The following is a 22,046-nucleotide window of genomic DNA, read 5'->3' on the forward strand; positions in this document are numbered from 1 at the left end:
GTAACAAAGAATGGGTTAAAAATACTGCAGCTGATTTGCACAGATTTCAGAAACCTTTTGTTAAAGCTAACAGGGGTCAAACCAGTCAGTGAAGACAGGAATCCACATACTTCTACCAAACAAAATCTTTAAGATTAGATTATTTTCCAAAATGAATAATTGACTAAGTCTAATTTTGAGAAGTGGACACTTTGGTGTGACTGAAAAATGACATTTTCATTTGACTGAACCTTAAATACACATAAGTCACAAGTTTCCTCTCTCCATCCTGTCATATCTCCACCAAATCTCCACCATTTGGATTTAATATGTGAATTAGAAATAAATATACATTTGTAAAAGAAAGTGGTGTAACACTAAGAATCTAGCACAGTGCACAGATGGAAAACATTAATGTAATTGTACAAAGTGCTGTGTGTTTAGCCAGTGTGCAGCCCTGACACACAGAGGGTAAACGTCCTTTATGTTGCCAAACTACCAAAACTAAAGCACAAAAAGATCACATAATATAATTGTCCTCTACAGTGGGTTATCACATATTTGATCTGATTTCCTTCAGCTTTGTACATTCCTATACAACAAACTGTTTCTAGATCTACTTCTCCCATTGTTCAATGGTTATAAAAGACTCTGCCCTACATTGTTATTTGACACTAGCTGTTCTTCACAAGTCCATTTTCTCAATTTTTTCCTCTACTTGCAGATCTGTGCGACTGTGTGGTGAGGTATCACCCTTCACAGGATCAACTTTGTCTCACTCTCCCCCTGTTATGTTTTGTGGGAGCAGTAGGTGCTGCCTGCAGGGGGCTCTGGAAGGTGAATCACACTGCTGTGAGCACACAGTACTGGCACAGGGGGAAATGACACCAACCTCATCTCGCATCTTCCCACTGCCAGCACTTATCTTGTCCTTCAAAGGTCACTGGAGGAATCAACGTTGTGTAAAAAGCCACAGAAAAATCCACAGACTACGGCCACTTTTACCTACAAGCACCGTTAAGAGAAAATACATGCAACACACAGGGTGGAAGAAAGTTTCCCCCGTGAAATTAGAACTGTTTGATATAAATAGGCATTGAGTTCAAATGTAGGCAAGAGCGGAAGAAAAATGCATATTAGACATTCTAGAAAGAAAATAACAAGTCATATTTTTTCACTAGGCAAGAAAATTAGAGGTTGTCATTTTCTGTTTATTCCCCTACACTCGTCTTGCACCTTCCCCACAAATGTACCGCAGCTCCCACACATGTCTGGGAGTGTGACTGTCTCTTATGTGTCCTACTGGCTAGACTAACTGTGCCTTGTGCCTCGGTGCACTAGATCCACAGACAGGCAGATGGCAATAAAGACACACATAAATATATAAATGCAAATAGAAATGGGGACACAGACCCAGACAGAACTCTGTCTATTCTAGCATTTTACATCTTGGTATCTCAGAGAGATCATAATCTTTTGGAAGAAAGAAAGAAAAGAGATGAAATTGTAAAGAAGATGAAGCAGGTGTGCAAAAAAAAGTGTGTAGAAAGCTACGTTAGGTTCTGCAAGAGGCACAGCAAGAAACAGAAAGTGAGGTAAAGAGAAGTGGTTAGAGGAAACACAAGGCCAGATTGGAGTACAGAAGGCATTGATGGATTATGCCTGGCAGAGAAGAGGGTGTTTTTGGTGGGGGAGCACTTTATGAAATCTCTCCTACAGCTCACTGTCTGCATTGATGAAATGCTCTGCTGCATTTAAATCATCTCCCAGCAGCCACTACCATTGTGCTAAAGAGAAACAAAGGACAGTTGAGTCATTTTCCCCGTTAATCTTTGCTGCTCTGTTGCTACTGTAAATAAAAAATCAACACAGGCTTTACTTGCAAATTAAACATTTACTAAAATGTATGTTTTTGCTAACACATATTTAAAAATGAGTGTTTCTTCATTCAAATCTTATCAGTGCTTCCCCTCAGTATGTATATTAACCGAGCATGCACAATGTAAGTGCATGCTGAGTCTCTCCTTGAAAAATGCTGCCCTCTGGTGTGTGGTAGGAGTGTACTGCAGAAAAATACATTTCTCACAAGTATGCCAGATATTTATATTCCAATTATTGTTATGCAAGAGAGGAAATACCAAAAATATATACAAAATTCCTTCAATTGAACTAGAGGCACATCTCAGGAGAGAATGAGCATCTCTACTACTCATACAGATTCACTGCAGTCCTACTCCCCGACCAGCTGGGTATTTGGCACTCCTTCTCCTTCAGCGGGGCCTCTTCTTGGCTGCTGCTGAGCTGACTTTGCTGAGCTTTCTCTGAGGCCTTTAATTGTCTCTGGTAGCGCCGGTTTTCCTCAGGGTAGGAGACCACAGACAGAGGCAGTCTGCAGATGGCTGGGGTCTCAGAGGAAATGAGGAGGAAGATGAGAGTCGACAGGCAGAAAGGCCATGTGCAGGCTGGTAATGCAAGCTGAAAGGGGATGCCATAGGAGAACAGAGCGTGACACATGATATGAGAGACATCAGAGTGTTTTGATGGTGTTTATGGAGTTTGACTTGGAAGGAAACTTTTTTTATTTACCACAGACATCAATTTTGAGATCGCTGAAGTCATGTATGCACAGAAAAGTGCTGGGAAGGAACAATTACACAGTTTTAATAACGAAACTTTCTTTGCAGCATGCTAACAGAAGTGATCGTACATCACTCTTACCACATGTAAGAGCTAGGAGATGTGTTTGCCATGTTAAGACATAGAAGACGCCTCCAACAGCAATACAGGATAGAGCACTGTTATATCCCCACAGCCCTGAGTAAATGTCCTTGTGAGGAGCTGCCAGAGCAAGTCCTGCACCACACATCATAGGACAGCACAGTAGTCTCCATGAAATATATTTTTGAATAGCAAATTTGATCATTAAGTAAAAAAACAGAAAACACAGCTATAGAGCATTATCTGAGAAAACATGACTCGGTTCATTCACAGTAATGCCAGGTGGCCCCTCCACCGTAGCCCATGCAGACAAAAAGCATAAATCTGTGCAAATGGGAGAGTTTTTACCCGACAACATGCCGGCAGCAGAGCCCACCATGGCATGGAAACAAATAGTTGGTGAGGAGAGCAGCAGGGCCAGAAGGATGAGGCCTCCTGTCCAAGGACTGTCGCAGCCGTACACCTGGCCAACACCAACCGGCACTGACAAGAATAGCTGCAACAGAGAATTAGGGAATTTTGTTAGGAAGACATACTGTACAGACATACATACACATTCCTGTTATACCTGAGAGATACTGAGGATATCCACTGACTCATTGAGAAGGTGTGGATGATTGTTTGGCTGGATATTAACCTGAAATTAAGAAAAAATGTAGGTTTAAGTTTAGTAGTAGTACATTACCGTGTGTGTAGCAGGGTTGGACTATACCTCTGGAAAGTATGGATGATTGGCTCCTGTAGCTGCGATATGTATGCACACCAAAATATTAAAGGGAAGGGTGAATACTGGGAGGTCCCATCTGTTGGCAACTGAGGACAAAGCGCTGGAGACCACTGGGCTGTGAACAACAGGAAGTGGATTGGTTATTGTCACGGAAAGACAAATCATAACATGCTTACAGTATAATCAGGCCTTGATTGTTTATATTTAATTAAGGGTGGAGGTTTATGTAAGAATTTGAAGGCTGATAGACAATCTGTGTTAGTTAAGAGATTACACCCTGCTAGTTGCAGCCAGAAAATTACACATTATTGTTAAAAACACAAAAGGGGCAGTAGGAAATGCACATATACAGTTTAAGACAGCTACTTGAATTGTACATATATATAACTAATGTGTAAAAAAATGTTCCCATTAATTTATATTTAGAGAAGCATTTTTATACCTATGTACAGTATTTCATTATTTATGAAGAGTAAGTATTGTGGGATGATTTTAATGATGGATTTTAAAATGGATTCTTCTACTATTAACAATATACTCAACTCCCTCTTGCTTGACCATTTAAACAGAAACATGAAGATGATTGTCTAATCTTTCAGTTTTACTTATTAGGCTCCAAACACTAACTACTGCAGCAGCTCCACACTGCAGTGTAGGAACAATGCTGTGGCTCTCATCTTCAACATGGTTTGTCAGCTCTTCAGGATGCAAACTTTATTCTTTTCTTTTTGTTTGCCCTGGGGAAGTTGTCTGTTAACATACCACAGTGAACAGTATTATATATATAACAATAAATAAAAGATCCTAAGTAGTTAGTTTCACTTAGGCAGCTGACATAAACTTAGTTAGTTTGCTTAAGGCTAAAAAATCTCCAAGTGACAGTTGTCATTTCAGCAGGTAACATTAATTGCTGGGTTCAAATGAGAAGCAGTTTTCTCTGTCTGAAATCAAGGGTCTATTTAAACATGTACTTTTTAGTGTTATAATCTTTGCTTGTTGTTGTAAACTGCTTCATAGAGAACGAAGAGATTCAGTCAAGTTAACAGTGACAATGGGTGAGTTTGAATATGGTTCCTGGCTCTCAGTGCATGCTGGTGCTGTGTAGTGTTCACTATTAGCATGTGTGTGACATCAAATGAATCAGACTACTTTCTGAAGCAGAACACTTACCACAACATGGACATGAAGACATTTGGCAGTAAAAGCCACCAGTACCAACTTCCGTTGGCAGAGAAAACAGCCATCAGTATGCCAACCAGGGTTCCATTGTAGCCATATAAACCCGCTGATATGGCCTCCCTGCGGTGAACGTGACAGATGTAGCCAACATGAGTGGAAAACACAGTTAAATGAGATACAAACTGTGAAAATAGCACAGTGTGAAAGCTACACAAAGTGAAACCCCAGGGAACATCAGTGAAAGACACAAAGATGATAGCTTCATGGCAGAAAGAAAATGTTTTTCCCTCTGTGATGAAGAGAAATAAAGATAAGGAAATGTCTTCTGACCTGTTTTGTCGCAGTAAGATGGCGGACACAGTGGAAACAAAAGTGCCCAGCAGACCGTTCAGAGCCCACCAAGGGTTCTGCAGGAAGAGGCCGGCCGTGATGAGGAGCCCACTGAGCGGGTTGTTGACGAACATCACCTGGGTGACCCCTCGCAAAATCCAGTCCAGCAGTTGGATTACTGCTGCCTGTCCTGTTGAAGATAAATACTGACATGATTTTTATCCACAAGTGCAAACAGGCGCAAGTGGCAAACTTAAATAACAACTATTAAATATAACCACAATCACACACTTTGATTCATTCAGGTGTGAGTGACTTGTTACTGAGCAGACTGGACAGATCACCACCTACTTTTCATCCACTCTTGACAGAGACTCATGTCCCCGCTGAGAAGAAGAACAGCTCTGAGGAGAAACGACTGAGCTGGTGCTCCTTCGTGTGAAGGCTGGTTGATGTTGTTCATATCTGCTGTTGGTTTTCCACAATTGATATTTTAGTATATGATACAACTAATCATGTAAAGCAGGTTATTGAAGATATGTTTGAGTTAAACATCTCTCAGATTTTGTTATTAACTTTAGTTCGGACAGACATACTGTATCATCCTGTAGCACCTTCACTTTCAATGTAGCTCTATCATCAGATCAAAATTTCTTTATGTTGCTTATGGATGAAGGCAGCTTCACAGAGCTGCTACATGTAGCATCCTCCTTAGACCCTAGAATAGAGTGTTAATTTATTTTGTTGTTTGTTTTTTGTTCATTAAAGCCGAATTGCATCCCCACATCTGTGCCATATTATTCAAATACTTGTCATCCAAACTCCAGGGACCGTGATGGAGCATGCAGGGCAGATCATAGGCGACTCCTCACACCCTGAACTCTTTAAAAACTCCCCTCTGGCAAGGCACTGATTGTGATTCACTGATTGTGTTTTTTGTAGTATTTAAAAGTGTAGTATCTACCTTTCCTTCCTTTGCTACCTCTGCACACAAACTTTAGTTCCTTTAGAGGCAACAGTTTTAACAGAGAAGTGTGAGCTGAAATCTAAACCTCACTGCCTGTTTGCCGCATAGTTTTCTTTTCCTTTTCTTCTTCTATTTCTTTTGAGGGGAAATCAAAGGACATTTCCCGAAGAGCTTCCCACTGTTACCATCAACATCCTCAGTCACAGCTCCCTGCATGAAAGCCTCAGTGTGTTTATGTTGTTCAGTGAGCAGCGAACCTCTTGATCTTTCAGCTCTGCTGGTAGCATCTTTTCTTCTGTGCTACAATGCTTCCTAAGAGTCAACAAATGTGGAAGCTACTGAACACAACTCTGCAGTAACTTCGCAGATGAAACATAAAATGATCAATAATCTCTCTCTGAACTGTTATCTAACCCACAGTGCATCTACAGCTGCTGCAATTCAAACCCCTGTTCAGGCGTTGTTATCTTCAAACCGTCACATTGCTGCGATTTTACTAATCTTGATTTCTTAATTTTTGTTTTGTTCAGCGGTCCTTCCTTTATTTGAATGTTTTGAAAATGCTCTTAGGAGTTGCCTTTATTTCCTACAGATTATAAAATGTGGTCACACCCATGTTAACTTTACAATACTGAGGATTTGGTTGGTGCTTATTCATTTGTGTTAGGATGAAAATAACTTTTCTGTGTGCTTTTATGCAAATTTAGCCAAACTGGATTCAACCTTGATTCTGGAATAGAATATACAACAGTAAGAAATCCTGCACTAATACATCAATAAATAAACTGAAATTAAAACAGAGCCTGGGAAATACATGAAATAATTTACATTTGTAAAGAAATTAAAAACTATCTAGATGTGACTAATGTATTGATTTATTCTTTCCGGTCTTTCTGGTGTATTAATTTATAACTATTCCCAATGTAGAGTCAAGTAATTGGTACAGAGTGGGAAAAGATCTGTGCTGTTATTCAATTTACCAGTTACATTTTATTATTTTTAATTAATACTACAGCACTTTACAAAATAAAAAAGCCATCGCATCTCTCTCTGCATTTAGATGTAGTCCTTTATAATAAAAGTTAAATAAATATTTCTTACCTCTCTGAGTTGAAGATAAATCACAGATTTACTCTACCAGCTACTTGATAAGCTAGTGAGGGAATACATACATACTTGATTAAAGAAAAGAAAAACCGCAGTCTTCATGATGCTATGCAGCTTCTCCTTCTCTATATTAAGAGCTATAAAAACCTTCATCGTCCTCGCCTCTTTTCTGGAGGAACCGCTGCCTGGAGCAGAGACCAAAGTCTCTCTCTTCATCTCAGCAGCTAATCAGGAGCAAGAATGTTCTTATTAGGAAAGTATTTCTGACTCAAGCAAAACAGAGGCCTTTGTTTCTGGAGTAACACAACCCAAGTAAAAAGGAGAATGTGCAATTACACAAGGAAGCAGGAGATAGAGAGCGGGTGGTTGTTTTCATGCATTCAAGGGGGCGTTTCCTTTGTTAAAAGAACAATGGGTTGCATAAAAACACATCTAAACATTAAAACAATGTAATGTTTTAAAATAGAAATAGATGAATTCTGATAAATTATAAAACCACTGACATGGATTTCAATATGTTTATAACGCTTTTATGTTGAACATGGTTCATGGCTACAAAGATATAAAATAATCATGATCCTAAAGACCAAATTATGGCAGAAGAAAATAAAGTTACACTGAGCTTTGAGTTAAACATCTTCAGTGAGAAAAGGCAGAATCTGAGTCATACAAAACTTGGACTGTTCACTGCCTCCACAAAAGGAGTAAAAATACCATGCTGATAGTTAAACACAATATAAAATAACCCATGTATGATCAAAATATGGGACACATCAGTATGAGATTAAGGCTGAGCAATCTGCTGGTCGTTTTTATAACGTTAGACAGGAGCTGACATGTTCTCAGTCTGGAGTCTTTAAGAAATGATTAAACAGAATAGGAATCCGACATGATAATAAGCACATACAGTACAAAGATAGTGACCACATATGCACAGAAACTGTACACATCAATACTCAGATGAACAGACACCCACACACGTCCACTCCCATGCTCCCACTCTCACACACACACTTACACACCCACACGCAGAAGTCTTTGGAGAGCTGGTGTCATCTTTTTATTTATTTGTTTATTTTCTTGACTTCAGAGTGAGTCAACGCCGTGCTGAGTGCTGAACTCCTGGAAATCCTCGGGGATGGTATCTGTGGGAGAGACAAGAAAGGTCAGCGACACAAGCTCTGAATGTAGAACCGAGTGAAGTTAAACTGTTTCTATTCACAGCTGTAGTCTGGTTTATGTAACGACAAAATAAAAAGTAGAACGGGCCCAGTTTTCAAACACTCATAATTAAGGAGGATTTGTATGTTTGTTATATATTCGTTACTGGAACAGGCCATACGAAAACCTCACATTAGGAAACATAAAAACACATACAAAGGGTGCATTTGATGAATATTGTTCTTACCATTGCAGCGATATTTCAGATTGGACCAGATGATGTTTTCTTGTGAGAAACAGAACACGCCAAGTCGTCCTCCTCTCATGGTCGTGTCAATAGTCACTCCAGAGTCTGCAACCAGCTCAGTTCCCTCATAAAACCTCGCCCTAAACAAAGCACCACAGGTATTTTTGAATTGTTGTTGTTTTTTTATTCTTGGTCTCTGTTTTGTGTTCCACACAACATGTTGGAAAATACATTTTTACTTAGAATAATCAGATTGAAACAGGTATCTTATTATTATTATCAAATGAAGTGCATTTCCTAAAATGTCGAACTATTCCTTTAAACAACAGAAGTAAATAGTTTCAGCTGTGGGAAGTTTGCATGACTCCATATTTAGAGAAATATCTAAACGTGTGTCATACCTGATGTATCCGACCTGTGGGCGGTGCTGCAGGTACCAGCGGTAGGACACTTTGTCCTTCCAGCCCACATTCCTTGGGTCCTTCCACAGCAGACGCACCTGGTCGTTGGTGTCTCCTGTGTGCCACAGCGAGTTTCTCAAGTGCTCCCCAGGTCCTGTTCTAGACTTTACAGCCTGACAGACACAGAGAAGTGGGTGGGGACGCACACAGACAAGCGAAAGACAGAAATGTGGCAAAATATGTCAGCGGTTAAAAATAGATGAATGTGAATCTGCTGCTGGGGATTCGTGACATGACTTCACCTTTAGCTGGATGCCCGGCTCGGCCACAGCTCTGAAGGGTGTCGCCTGCCAGTAGGTCTGTTCAGTCTGCTTCCACATCACGACGTAAAAGGAAGACGAGTCCTGGTAGCCAAAGATGAAGCCGGCATAGTCATCATCAGTCACTGTATTCACGTGAAACGTGCCCTCGAAGTCCACTCCACTGAAAGCAGTGTAACCTGACAACAGAAATAGAGGATTATTTATGGTCAAGTGGGATTTTTAAGAGAACAATATGTGTCCTAGTAATGGATATTCAACTTATAAAGAAGATAAATCGTACCAACAGCGAGTCCTGGGTCACTATTCATGGTCTGAACAATTTCCATTCCCTGTTAGAGAAGGAGAGAGAGAGCTGTTAATGATGAATTTTGTCATTTGGTATATTATTGTTTTGAGAAAACTGCTCATAGCTGCTTTGATACAGCCACTGTGCTTAAAGATGAAAGCCTCAGCACTCTCAGTAATCTCACCTGGTTCAAAACAACCCAGTTGGGATCAATCTGAGCATCACCCTCAGGGTCCAGCACCACCGTCTGGTAGGCTCTGAAGTCCGTCAAGGTAATCTCAGCATTCTCGGGACAATTGTCAATCCTGTCAATCACCTTGTCTTGGTCAAAGTCAGACTCACACACATCTCCAACTCCATCACCTGAGGGACACCAGAGAAAGGGTTTAGTGTCAAATATGTGTGGAAAAATAATTGCAGAGACAATTTCAGCCAGCCATTACAAAAATATCATAAGCCTGCTTCCAAAAGAACTTATCCTTCAGAAGCTGCAGAGGTGCAAGGCCAGAATATAAAACATCCTGCTGAGGCCAGATGATGTCTCTTTCTTAAAGGAATAGTTACGTTTGAGCAGAAGAACAAGGCTGTATTGTGTGCTGCATTTACTTGGACATGTATTAATGCTCAGTCTGGTCTGCATCCCACTGTGTTTTATGAATTATAAACTGCTATACTGCCTTTGCCACAGTAAAAAAGAGTATAATGCCATGTGGTGTAATGCTCATCTGTTTTCCTATTGTGCACTGTGTGATGTGAAGTTCTGTCTAATAGTTTGGATTATTAAATAGGGAGACAATAATCACAGAACTGTGTCTCAGTGCTGGTGGCGTGATTGACTTTTTACACTGTGAATACACTAAAATGATGCCTGAGCATTAACAAGCAAATGCAAAATATATCACAATGCAAAAAGAGAGACGTACATCCTCCGTACACAATTGACCATATGATTCCAAGAAACACTCCTTCACTACCCATCAACGCTGCCTTGCCTTTAGAAATTGAGAACTGGATATAAAATAGATGATGCTTTACTGATCAAAATTGCCACTTAAGTGGTTGATCTCCTTGATCTGAGTGGGTGTATAATTGGAACTCAAAATTACATGTAAAGGTCAGTGGGAAACACTTCAGGGACATATTGGACACTGAAGTTAAATTATGAACATTTATCTCTGAGCATCAAGCTGGTTTTCTGCCAAAGATTTCAACAATAAAATCTGGATAGTTCTGTAAACTGTTTTCATGGTGCTGTGTATGAATGAGCTTTGTATTTGAGGCTCACTGTTATCATCAATCTGGTCAGGGTTTGGCACCAGCCGGCAGTTGTCAGGTCCAGGTGGGATGATGTCCGGGATCCCATCATTGTCGTCGTCATCGTCACACTCATCACCCAGCCCGTCTTTGTCGGTGTCCAGCTGAGAGCTATTAATCACAAATGGGCAGTTGTCCTTGGTATCCTGGTGACCGTCGCCATCACTACATGGGAAGTGATAATAACGTGATGTAAGTAAAAGCTGTAGAAAAACTCTCACATTCACAAGTTACCATCTTACAGTAGAGACAGACTGTATTATTACCTGTCTTGGTTTGTGTCACAGGAGTCTCCAACCAGGTCGTTATCAACATCAGACTGAAACAAGAGCAGAGTTAACTCCAAACAGAAGGTTATAATCTCACTTTAATCTAAAAAACCTAATCTAGAAAACAACACGTGATTCATTTTATGAATTTGCTGTGTAAGTGAAGCCTTGAAGGAAATACTCAATTGCTACTACCACAAATCAATCTATTTAGCTCTGACTGACCTGGTTCGGGTTGGGAATGTCAGGGCAGCTGTCGCAGGCGTCTCCCACTCCGTCTCCATCCCGGTCCAGCTGGTCTCTGTTCTGGACACGCTGGCAGTTGTCCAGGAAGTTCTTTAGACCTGATTGAAGAGGAGACCATAATTGTTACTTAGCAGGCAAGATAAGTCTATATTCTTTTACAGAAGTAAATAAAGATTGTTGTTATGTGTAACTGCAGTAAGTCTGAACATTTTGTAGTTGTATTGTGTCAGATTTACTGTATTTCTGACTCTTAATTAAAAGTAAACTGGATATATTTAGGTACTAAACTGTTTCACAGACAAATTAAGCAACTTAAAAACATCACTTTGGGGTTGAGGACACGATTTTGCTGTGTGATCAACAACATGTTGTTTTGTGTATCGCCACTAGGTTGCACTGTTGCATTTGCTATGTAGGTGAACAGAGGTTTGTGTGCAGAAGCTATTTTTTATTCATCACATGGAGGCAGTAGCAGCACCACAAATGTATAAAAGCCAGGCAACAGTGATGGAGGAAAAACTAATCTTAACTCCTGTGTTTTTTTTAAGGTGTAATTAGACTGGTGCATGATCAAAGCATCTGTCCGTCTATGGGGTCGTGCTGCTATTGGTTTTGACAGTTTTTTTTTTGCAGTGCTGTGTCTCGTGCTCATTTGGCTTAAAAAAGTGTCTGTAATAAATTTATACAACATGATTTTGAAAGACAGGCTACATAATTGGGTGTAAAGTCTGTCTGCATGAGTGTGGTTTCTGTATAATTCAAAATGTGAAGGAGAAAACACAGTAATAAGTCATAACAGTGAATGCCTTCAGTGGTGTCGGTTATATAACTATGAGCGTCAGTGTTGGTGATGTAATTTCTCCCCATACCATCTCCATCCATGTCGTCATCACAAGCATCCCCCTTGCCGTCGCCGTCAGTATCCCGCTGGTCAGGGTTCTCCACCATGCGACAGTTGTCACAGGCATCTCCGTGGCTGTCCTTATCACTGTTCTTCTGGTCCACGTTGGGCTTTAACCAGCAGTTGTCCTGAGACAGACAGAGACGCACAAAGGTCTCACTCACAGCATGTGTCTTTGTGTCAGTGGACAAGCTTGCGTGTGCATGTGTTTGGTCTTGTGTGACAAATGTGTGAGCTGGTTAAAAAAAAGGGGTTTTGCTTGCAAATGTGATGTTTGTGCATGAAGCTGAAACAATGAGTTTAGTAATTCATTAGTTGATTAATGAACCATACTTGTGATTTGGTGAATCAATTATCGTTTAAAGACATAGTGGCTTTGAACTGTGATTTGCATTATTTACAGTTGGTCCTTATATGATTTATCAAGAAAACAATCCTCCGGTGCAGCCCCTGTGTGCTGCACTATACATTTAAACCAACCTGAACGTTCGGAATACCATCACCATCTGCATCATCATCACATGCGTCTCCATGACCATCCCTGTCTGCATCCTCTTGACCGGAGTTAGGAACGAAGACACAGTTATCCTGTGAAGAGAAGTTTCAGTAACAGAAAGAAAAAAAAGGCCTTTTTATCAACCACAACGTCGCATTTGCTGACAGGTTTGACATTGGTTACCTTTTTACAGTTCGCATCCTTGCATTTGAGTTTCTCATCTGGGTATCCATCAATGTCAGTATCTTTCCCGCACAGGTAGCCATTACCAGCCCAGCCAATTCCACACTGACAAGGCAAATCAAACAGCAAGTAAGTGACAACGTGCCTATGTATAGCGTGTGTGCAGGAATGTGAATGGTGTAAAATCCTACCTGACAAGAGACTGATCCGTCTCTTTCTACAAAACACTGTGCATTGACATCACAGGGGTTGGTCAGGCTGTTACCGCAGCTGATCGCCGGCTTACAGCCCTTCACCTGATCTCCTGTGAAACCTGACTTACAGCTGCCACAGTGATAAGAGCCCTGTGTCGGAATGATGCCAGCTGTTCATCAGCTTATTTGGACAGCAATTAGAAAGTCACAGAAATTAAATGAATGCCCTTGATAGCAGGTGCAGTAATCTTACCACAGAGTTGTGACAGATTGAGTTTGCAGTGCAGCCTCCGTTGTTAGGTCCTTTACATTCGTCAATGTCATCGCAGACCTGTAGTGTGAAATAAGAGCCTGATGTGAGATGTGAAATCATCCAAAAGATTATTTTACACTTTATCTTCCTACCTTTCCTTTTTGTCAGACTACATTGATGCAGTAAGTAGTGACAAGTAAATATTTTATTCATATGTAATAAATGACACTGTAATCTGAGAGCTGTATTCGCTGGCAGGTTTATATGTGTCTTTTTTGAAATATGCTGTAAATAGTGGGCATTTCTTTTTGTTTTTATCTGTTCTCTGTACTGTCTCCACTCTTTTACCTGTTTGTTGGTCTGGGCGAACAGGACACCCACACCTTCCACTGGCAGACCGCTGTAGCCCAGCGGACAGGCCTCACAGCGGAAGCCTGGGGCGGTGTTCACACACTTCACTCCAGGGAAGCAGGGGTTAAACTGGCACTGCAGAAAGGAGGACATGAGCTCTGTTGAAGCTGCAAAATATATGTGGTCCTTACAGGGCTTCTCCTCAAAAGCTTTTAGGTTTGATGACACTTTTGCTCATGCAAAGCAGAGAATGCTGAAGGGGCCAGACCTTAAAAAAGAGGTCAGCGCAAACACGAAAAGACAGGCACACACACACACACACACACACACACACACACACACACACACACACACACACACACACACACACACACACAAACACACACACACAAATACACAGAGCCATGTACTTCCACTATTATGAGGACATTAGGTTTCAACCACACTTTCAATAAAGTCCCAAATTTTTACCTTTACCTGCAGTTTTAGCCCATAAACCGCAATGCACCACAGACCTTGTGTGCAAATTGATGATCCCACTGCCAGATTCATTGTCTAACTCCCCAAAACTTAATGAAGTCAACCTGTGACATTTGTCATGTACCATTTGAGACTTGGAAATCCCAGTTCTGAATTATTCAAAACATTTAAACTTGTCACCTCACTCAGAACTTATCTTGAAAAACAAAACACTTCAGAGACCATCATTCCAAGACCAAGTATTAGTACATAGTATAACTATCATAGTGACCTTCAGCAGATGCATTTTGACCTCTGTGGGCTGCCATTCTCCCTCATTCTCATATAATTAGCTGCCACCTCTCTGCTGAGATTGTTTTGGATAAAGGCAAGTGTCTAAAACTACTTTTATCAAAAGTGATACTGATTCACAGTCTAGTAGTTTGTCTACACAGTGGCAGTGTTTCTGTGTGAATAGATAAACTTTGTCAATAGACGCAGAGCCCGAGGCCCTGATTACCTCATGGGAAATGAACAAAAACTGCAAAGTACACACGTTTGTGTTCACTTCTGTATCACTTGGCCATTGAAAGTAAGGTAAGCGGACAAAATACCTGTTTTATACACAGGCAGCAAGTCACAAAAAGATTTCAATCATTATCATCAACACAGCTACAGTTCAAGGATTTTTCCTTGAGGCATCGTTTCAGTTAAAATTCGAAGGTAAGTGGTGCGTTTAATAAAGCCTCAAACCAGAATGCGATGGTGCTGCAATGCTGAAGTCTAGTTATAGACACAGTATAGGTGATGGATTTTTTTGTCTGTATAGACCAACTTTATCTTTATACTTTATGTCTTGGTGCAGGTAGTTTCACTATAAAATCTAAGTTCTAGCCCTCAAATTGAAGAGATTAAGGAGAACACCTGGGCTCACGGCCACAGTAATGTCCTTACTCTGCAGTCAGGCCGAAACACATATTGATTCATACAAGGGTAAAGACACAGAAACACACAGAGACACAGAGAGAGAGAGAGAGAGAAAGAGAGAGAGAGTCCTACCTCATCTACATCATCGCAGTTGAAACCATCCCCCGTGTACCCATCGGGACACGGTCCACATTCAACACCATCCACTGTTTCTATACACATATCGTCACGGAAACAGACACCCGGGACACACCTTGGTTTTACGACCTCAGTTCCACCCAGACCTTTAAATAATAGAGGAAAATCACAACCCTTTAGTCTACGTCCCATGTTTTTCTGTAAGCAGCATCTTACTGTTTATCTTATTGTCTTACCACAGGCTTGACACTCTGAGATGGTGTTTCTGAGAAAGGAGGTCTCTTTGACCTGCAGAGTGGTCAAACATACATGTTTAGAAGCAGCTGGGGTGCATCGGCGGTGCCTCTGAATAACTGTTAGACATATTTACCTGCTGAATGAGGACATCTTTCAGCTCGTTTATCACTTTTGTTAACTCCAGCATTTGATTGGACAGCTGTTTTGTGTTGACCCCTACAAAGAAGTGACAGTTTGTTTGTTTGTTTGTTTCCTTTGGCATCAACAAGACTGTTAATTATCTGTGGTCGTTTACTTCACAGAAATAATCTTACCGAGAGTTTGGACCGAGTCTCTTTGTTGGAAATGGCAGTCTTGTAATGAAGCAACATTCTCAAAGGAGTCTCCAACCACTAGCTTGAGCTCATCTAAACTCTCCTGTTAGAAAACATCCAGGATGATTATTGAGACAGAAACATATGCATTGTTGTGTGGTAATACTATAAGTGAGGGGTCACCTGCTCTCTGGCTTGCATGGTCTTCAGCTCCACCATCCCGTACCCTGCTGGCAAACCCTGGAAGGCAGCAGGGAGATCCCTCACTGTCTCCACCAGTCTGCAGTCCAGATGCAGCTCTACCCCGCCTGGCCCCTGCTGCTGCAGTCCCCGCAGGTGGAACAACAGTCGGTGTTGCTGGCCGTCTGCCAACACCAGGTTGTTGAAGGTTACTGAGCTCATCCTCTTGTCACTCCGCAGGTAGCGTAACACAGCTGTGAGAGGACAAAGAAGGAGAAAAAGAAGCTGTGGTAGCAAAGGAAGAGATAAGGAAAGAAGAGAGGGTGCTTTTTCACTCAAAACAAGCTGCCTGTTGGAAAAAAGTTGATGATAGTGGTGAAAAGTGAAAGGAAACAATGAGCGAAAGAAGCTAAATGCACTGATTTTGTAGTGATTACCTGGAGACTTGACAGAATACAACACAGTGATTGTAATGTAAAAATTACTGAGAGTGCCATAGCATTAGAGCCCATGTCATGCTCTCTTACCTCTGTTGAGCTTCCCCATCACAGTAAACTCAAAGTACTTGCTGTTGTCCCTTGGGTTGTACAGGCCAAACACAGTGGTACCTGACTTGGGCTGCAGCTTGAAGGAGGTTAGGATGAAAGCCTCATTTACCCCTTGCTCAGCCAGACCCCCCTGCAGCAGGTCTGGGAGGCAATCAGGTGAGGTGAGCAGATCGTAGACTGTTGACAAGGATGGGAAAGCGGGAAGCGGTAAAGCACATGAGTAATGGATGATGAGATATGAATATTTACGACCTGGGCGCTGTTCCTGCAGTAAACACGTCCTGAGTTGACAAGAAGATGATGATGATAATGTCGACGCTGTGTTTGTTGCTCTTGTCAATCAGAACAAACAGGCAAAGTTAGCTCAGAGAAATGACAAGGAGGTGTATTTCTAAATACGAGTTACATACTGTGACTGGTGTTTTGATCATTTTTGGTTAGATCTTTATTAAAGATGCTCAGCTGACAAAATGGATGTGAATGGGATGGCAGAATTCAGGCATAACTCCTGACAGGCTCCTTAGTGGGAGTAAAATGCCAGAGACACACTTGCACTCATGCTTAGGGTTGTCTTTTAATAAAGTGACTTGGGAGCTGGGCAGGCCACAAGAGGACTGTAGTAAATCTCTAGTCCACCATCTGTACACATCATGAATACACAAATACCCTGAAAGCAGTCAGCAAGGCCCTCTATCGTGAGGGAGCAAAATTGCTCCCAGAGACTCGCTGTGCTCGGCCAAGATTGTGAGGCATGATTCCCAGACGAGATCTCTCCTTATTTCTTTGATCTCTCTTTTGCCTGTGGTCCCTCGAGTTTCATCCAGCACAATTATCAGTACAACATAGGGGTTTAAAAATGTGGGCAATTAAATGTGTCTAAGTCACTAAAAATTCCTGGTTACACAGTGTCAGAAAAATCAGATGAGGCTTCTGTATTCTCGATTGCCAATGTTGGATGTTGCACAAACACATAGATCTCTAGAACCAATAAACCTCATTGCACGCTTCATGGTTTTAGAATCACGCACACACACACACACACACACTATACATAAAAACATAAAACACACAGTCCTGCTGTTCATAAGTCTTCTGGGCAGAGAGCTTTGTGAGGGTCAGGGTCGTCTTACTCCAGAGATCCTGAGAAAGTGCTTCACTTCACCCCCTGATTAACCTCTGATTTCAAGCTTCGTAAAACTGGTTCTGCTGAAAGCTGTGAAGTAATCCAGAGCATTGTCCTCTCCCTAACACCAGTATATAAATCTGTCATGATTATAGATTACCATTGTAGCTACAAATGGACATTCTTCATTTTAGTGCTTAACAAATGCTTCACACTCGTGAGTTTGTATGTGGACAGCTGTGATTTATTGTAGTTACATGTTTAGAGTTAAACCACCAGCAGTTATGATGTTATTCTACCATTAAGACCAGCACGTGACATAAACTGTGAACACTTTAGCAACACAACATTAATAATAGTAGTATTATGCTGTCTTTGCTTAAGACAAAAACATTGAAGTTTGTAATTATAATGATTTTTTGGTAACTCTGTCTTTAACTGTTAACAGATTAACCACTGTATGTTCATGAACTAGTCGCCAACTGTGTCTGTCGGCTGTTTGGTGGTGTAAAGTGGGTTTTTAGAGTATTTTGCTAAAAACAGCTGCTTCCTGAAAGCAGTGAGAGTGAACCAAGACAAACTCACCACAGAGCTCCACAGAGCAAAGGGAAACTGCACATTTAAGAGAAACTTTAGTTCTTTGACACTGTCCCACATGCACATTTTGACTGTAGCGACTTCTCGTGTCTGGAGTAGAAAGTGAGTTTCAGATTCCAGTAATTGCAGCTCATGGTGATGTCATCTTTGAGACACTGATATTGATCAACAACCCCCAAAACCATTACAAAGATAGACTAGCTGCTGCTAAAAGCTTAGTTGCTTCAGCTTTAAATTGGTCTCAATCCTTTGGAGCACAGTGAATTCCAGTCATCCAGACAATGAGCCATTTGCAAGGGAAATCATAGACAATGAATTCCATTAATCTGCACTTGTTTAATACACAACACAAGGCAGCTATTGCCAAAAGATTGTAGGGCTTATTGGAAGCATGAAGGGTTTAGTGTACTGTAATTGTACAGTTGTATAAGTCTGCTGCAGCTCCACCTTGTGTGACTTTGAACAAGTTTGTGTGTGACCCTGAGTCTGTGTGTATATGTGACTTGAAGTTCAATCCTGAGCACAGATCATGTCTGATTATTCCCGTGTGTGTGACCCCGTTGGGGCCGCTGTTTAAATTTATACGAGACGGAAAGCTGAACCTCCTGAGCTTAAGTAATCAGGCAGGTCCCACTTGATAGATATCAGAAAACAGGTTGACTTTACTTTTGCAGAAAGAATGTGAGTGTAAAACTCTGTCTACCTTTATTTTAATTTATTTTTTTATCCTCTCCCACACGAATGTATTGAATTCTTTTTACACATATTTAGCATTTTATTTGCACCTCAGTGACTATCACACACCGTGTCTAATCCTTTGTGTTCCTTGGGTCTGCATGTGATATTCTCTTTCACAGTTTCTGCTTTATCCATTATGCACTGAACTCATACATAGTGTGTAAAAATTACCCACTGGTGAAGTCATTAAATCTTTCTTGACAGATGAGGAAAATGAAGGATTGCATCACAGGTGGGATGTCAGAAAAATGCGGTGTTAAATAAAATGGAATGAGACTTCTTCCTTTGTGTGTGTGATTAGGTTTAAATAAAAAACCTAAACTGATCATTTTCATTTCTCAAATGTTTCTCGTTCTCAGCAGAAACCACAGTTCACATAATAACGCAACACATTTTACAAAAAGTGTTATGACATTGAAATTAGTGATATAAAAAGGAAGTTTAACCACTTTAAATTAACACTTACCCAAAGCCTGGGCTTCCACATGTGAACTCAGTTTTAATAGCAGCTGCAAGGCCAGAATCAGAGTTGTCCATAAACCCATTTTGTCAGTCTAACTGGTCCCAGATCAGCAGTTTCTCTGTAGTGACTTATCAGTATGAGACAGTGGCAGTTTCCCGTATGTCTGGACCGGCTATGAGTGGTGCGTTTATGTCCTTGCCTCCTTTTTGAATCAGAAGTGAGTCGAGACTGCCATGTTAAGCCTAATAAAAGCTGCTGAGAGTTTTTTGTGTGTGTCTGAATGTGAAGAGAGGATCACAGGAGTCTTACTGAGGGAGGAGCATCAGTGCCAGGACCTGCTTTTAAAACCTTCCTCAGACAGCCCCATGCAGAGAAGGAGTGACCTGGGGAAACTATTGCTCCAAGCTGCTACCAATTCCCACAGCCTCTTATACAAATGTACTGTACATACACACATTGTCTGGATTAGGAACCCAGACTGGAATATTTTTAGACTTCGAGTTTATGCTTGAGGTGAATTTCTGAAATTGTCTTCCCCACCTCCAGCAAATAAACCTTTAGTATTTCTTTTTCACACTCTGACTTAAACAAAGATATTCTTGCTCCCTCCTTCCGGGGATCAGATGTGACACCTTCCCTATGTGCCCTTGTTTCCCCCTTCCATCCCTGGGCAAAGTCAGGAAATGAGCCCATGTCTTTACAACCGGCCAGCAGAACTTCTGACAGTCTGCTGGCTCATACGGCCTCTGGGTCGTCAGCATGTCTGCCACTGTGAGCTTTGCCACATTTGGCAGAGAGGAGGAGGTTCAGGTCTTAATGATGTTTATTTTTCCCTCTTCCTTTGCCTGTTGCATCTTATTTCTTTAAGCCAACCAAGCCTCATTTCATGGGTGAGTACTATTGAGCATTAAAAAAGGAGTGTGTATGTGTATTAATGACGTTTGAATCCTTTACTAATTCAAAAAGAGCCAAATCTCAGTGGCTTCAAGACGATAAACACAAGTATCTATAGCAACAAACAGCAGCAAATGAATCACAGTTTCCACATCTACCATAGGTGTTCTTCTGGGCAATCTGCATACTTCACCTCTGGTTTTCTGCTCTACACTGATGCAGACTCAATACAGTCAGGAGCAGGACACCCAGAATTTTATCTGTTCTCTGATTGGTTTTCAGAATGATCCCCCACAGTTGTGTCGGGTTCTGGACCACAGAAACCCCCACAGACCTCCATGCATGGCAGCTGCAGCCAGGAGCTCGCTAGACCACATTATCCTGCTGGAGAACCTGGACTGAGTCACATCGTAGTGTGGTTGATGAGGTCAGTGAACACTGCTCGTAGATAAAACCAAACCCCAAATGTGTCTGACCAAACCCCAAATGTGTCTGACACCATGTCCTGACTATTTTCATTCGTGATACAGATATGACCGAATCCTGAGACACAGCTAGTTTGTAACAGACACCAAGGATTATAGCATTTCTCAAACCACAATGACAAAAACACACTAATTAACAATCAGTAAAATGCAGTTGCCCTGGTTTTATGCATTAAATGTTATTTTTGTTCTCTGGGGAGGTCCGTCACGCAGATACAGTAGCAGAGATGATTAAAGGTACTGTAGTAATATGAAGCATATGGAACAAACAAAGAAAGAAAATGTTTTATTGTAATGCCAATGACAACATTTAATAAACATGATCTACTAATATTTTATAAAGAGTGTTCATTCTCACAAAGAGGAAATTCATGCTTCTAAATGTTTTGCACTGCAGGTCTTTTGTCTTAAATACATAAATACTTTATACATCACACAAATGTTAAACATAAATCTATCATTTTACTGATTCGTGTGATATTTCCTCGTGTAATTGAAATAACATTTAGGGATTATGACTATGTGGGAAAACTTTTTTTTCATGTCAGGATTTCAGTATTAAAGAAAACAATAATTAAATTGAGAGCATGAAGGTGCCTATTCACGAAAAGCTCGTCCATAAAACAACTTACCCTTGTGTTTGAGGAATTGACACAGACTTTTATGACATAGCAAACCACAGCTGGAAGTGACCATAAGTCTCCTTCCATTGCTGAGCGTTTAATTGCTCATTACACCATAGGATGCAATGTCTTACAAGCTCTGCACTGTCCTACCTGATGAAGTTAAGTAACAGCAGCCAGTCAGCAAGTCAGAGAGGTCTGATTCAACACCTCATTAAATGTGCAGCATCTATCAAAACCTCATCCCTGTCTGGAAGAGGGGACTCAATCCAAACCAGAAATTGCAGCATTAAATTGCCTGAATTTCTGGTCGTAGACAGACAGTAACTCTGGAATCAAGGCAGAGGCTTAATAAATGGACCCACATCCTGCAGCATTTGTAGACTGCAGACTCCTGAGCCAAATTGGTGTGTCGTGGTGGATAAAGCTGTTGCGTTTCCTGGAATCATCCAGCACTGCATATACTTGGACACAAATTATATACTGAGCATTAAGGAGTTGACGTTAATCAGAAAATTCACTCTGAGCTAATATGGCAGAGAATTACTTAGAAATGAGAAACTGATTTTGTCTTTGGCCTTAAGGTATTCAGCGACAACGTATTAGTTTTAGCTCAATGAGAGTTTAACTATTAGTCTGGGTTGTGTTTAAAATGACCAAAAAAGTCTTATAATGTGGTTTTGGAAAA

At 41.0% G+C, this 22,046-nt stretch overlaps 2 protein-coding genes across 3 annotated transcripts; both read right to left on the minus strand.

The window, feature by feature from the left end:
* Positions 1 to 1,923: 1,923 nt before the first annotated feature.
* LOC113158900 (urea transporter 2) lies at positions 1,924 to 7,387 on the minus strand. 2 transcript variants are annotated; one of them, XM_026355217.1, is made up of 10 exons: positions 7,002 to 7,387; positions 5,285 to 5,401; positions 4,934 to 5,123; positions 4,595 to 4,723; positions 3,410 to 3,539; positions 3,266 to 3,334; positions 3,046 to 3,193; positions 2,698 to 2,832; positions 2,566 to 2,615; positions 1,924 to 2,454 (listed from the first exon to the last, which is right to left on the minus strand). In XM_026355217.1, exons 2-10 carry the CDS (start codon positions 5,394 to 5,396, stop codon positions 2,185 to 2,187), a joined length of 1,233 nt encoding a protein of 410 aa, XP_026211002.1. In that variant the 5' UTR covers positions 5,397 to 5,401; positions 7,002 to 7,387; the 3' UTR covers positions 1,924 to 2,184. The 2 variants fall into 2 exon arrangements, with proteins under 2 accessions (XP_026211002.1, XP_026211003.1); XM_026355218.1 differs by lacking the exon at positions 7,002 to 7,387 and having other exon boundaries at positions 4,934 to 5,139; positions 5,285 to 5,370.
* Positions 7,388 to 7,511: 124 nt separating this feature from the next.
* Positions 7,512 to 19,682, minus strand: thbs4b (thrombospondin 4b). The gene is made up of 22 exons (XM_026355216.1): positions 19,360 to 19,682; positions 16,415 to 16,612; positions 15,891 to 16,141; positions 15,708 to 15,810; positions 15,527 to 15,609; positions 15,393 to 15,444; positions 15,151 to 15,302; positions 13,630 to 13,767; positions 13,282 to 13,359; positions 13,026 to 13,178; positions 12,835 to 12,939; positions 12,636 to 12,743; positions 12,124 to 12,283; positions 11,234 to 11,352; positions 11,006 to 11,058; positions 10,711 to 10,904; positions 9,610 to 9,788; positions 9,420 to 9,468; positions 9,119 to 9,315; positions 8,817 to 8,989; positions 8,416 to 8,555; positions 7,512 to 8,152 (listed from the first exon to the last, which is right to left on the minus strand). The coding sequence occupies exons 1-22, from the start codon at positions 19,436 to 19,438 to the stop codon at positions 8,094 to 8,096; spliced, it is 2,823 nt and encodes a 940-aa protein (XP_026211001.1). The 5' UTR covers positions 19,439 to 19,682; the 3' UTR covers positions 7,512 to 8,093.
* Between the last annotated feature and the right edge of the window lie 2,364 nt (positions 19,683 to 22,046).

The sequence above is a fragment of the Anabas testudineus genome, chromosome 12 (genome assembly GCF_900324465.2).
Source record: "Anabas testudineus chromosome 12, fAnaTes1.2, whole genome shotgun sequence".
Classification (NCBI taxonomy): Eukaryota; Metazoa; Chordata; class Actinopteri; order Anabantiformes; family Anabantidae; genus Anabas; species Anabas testudineus.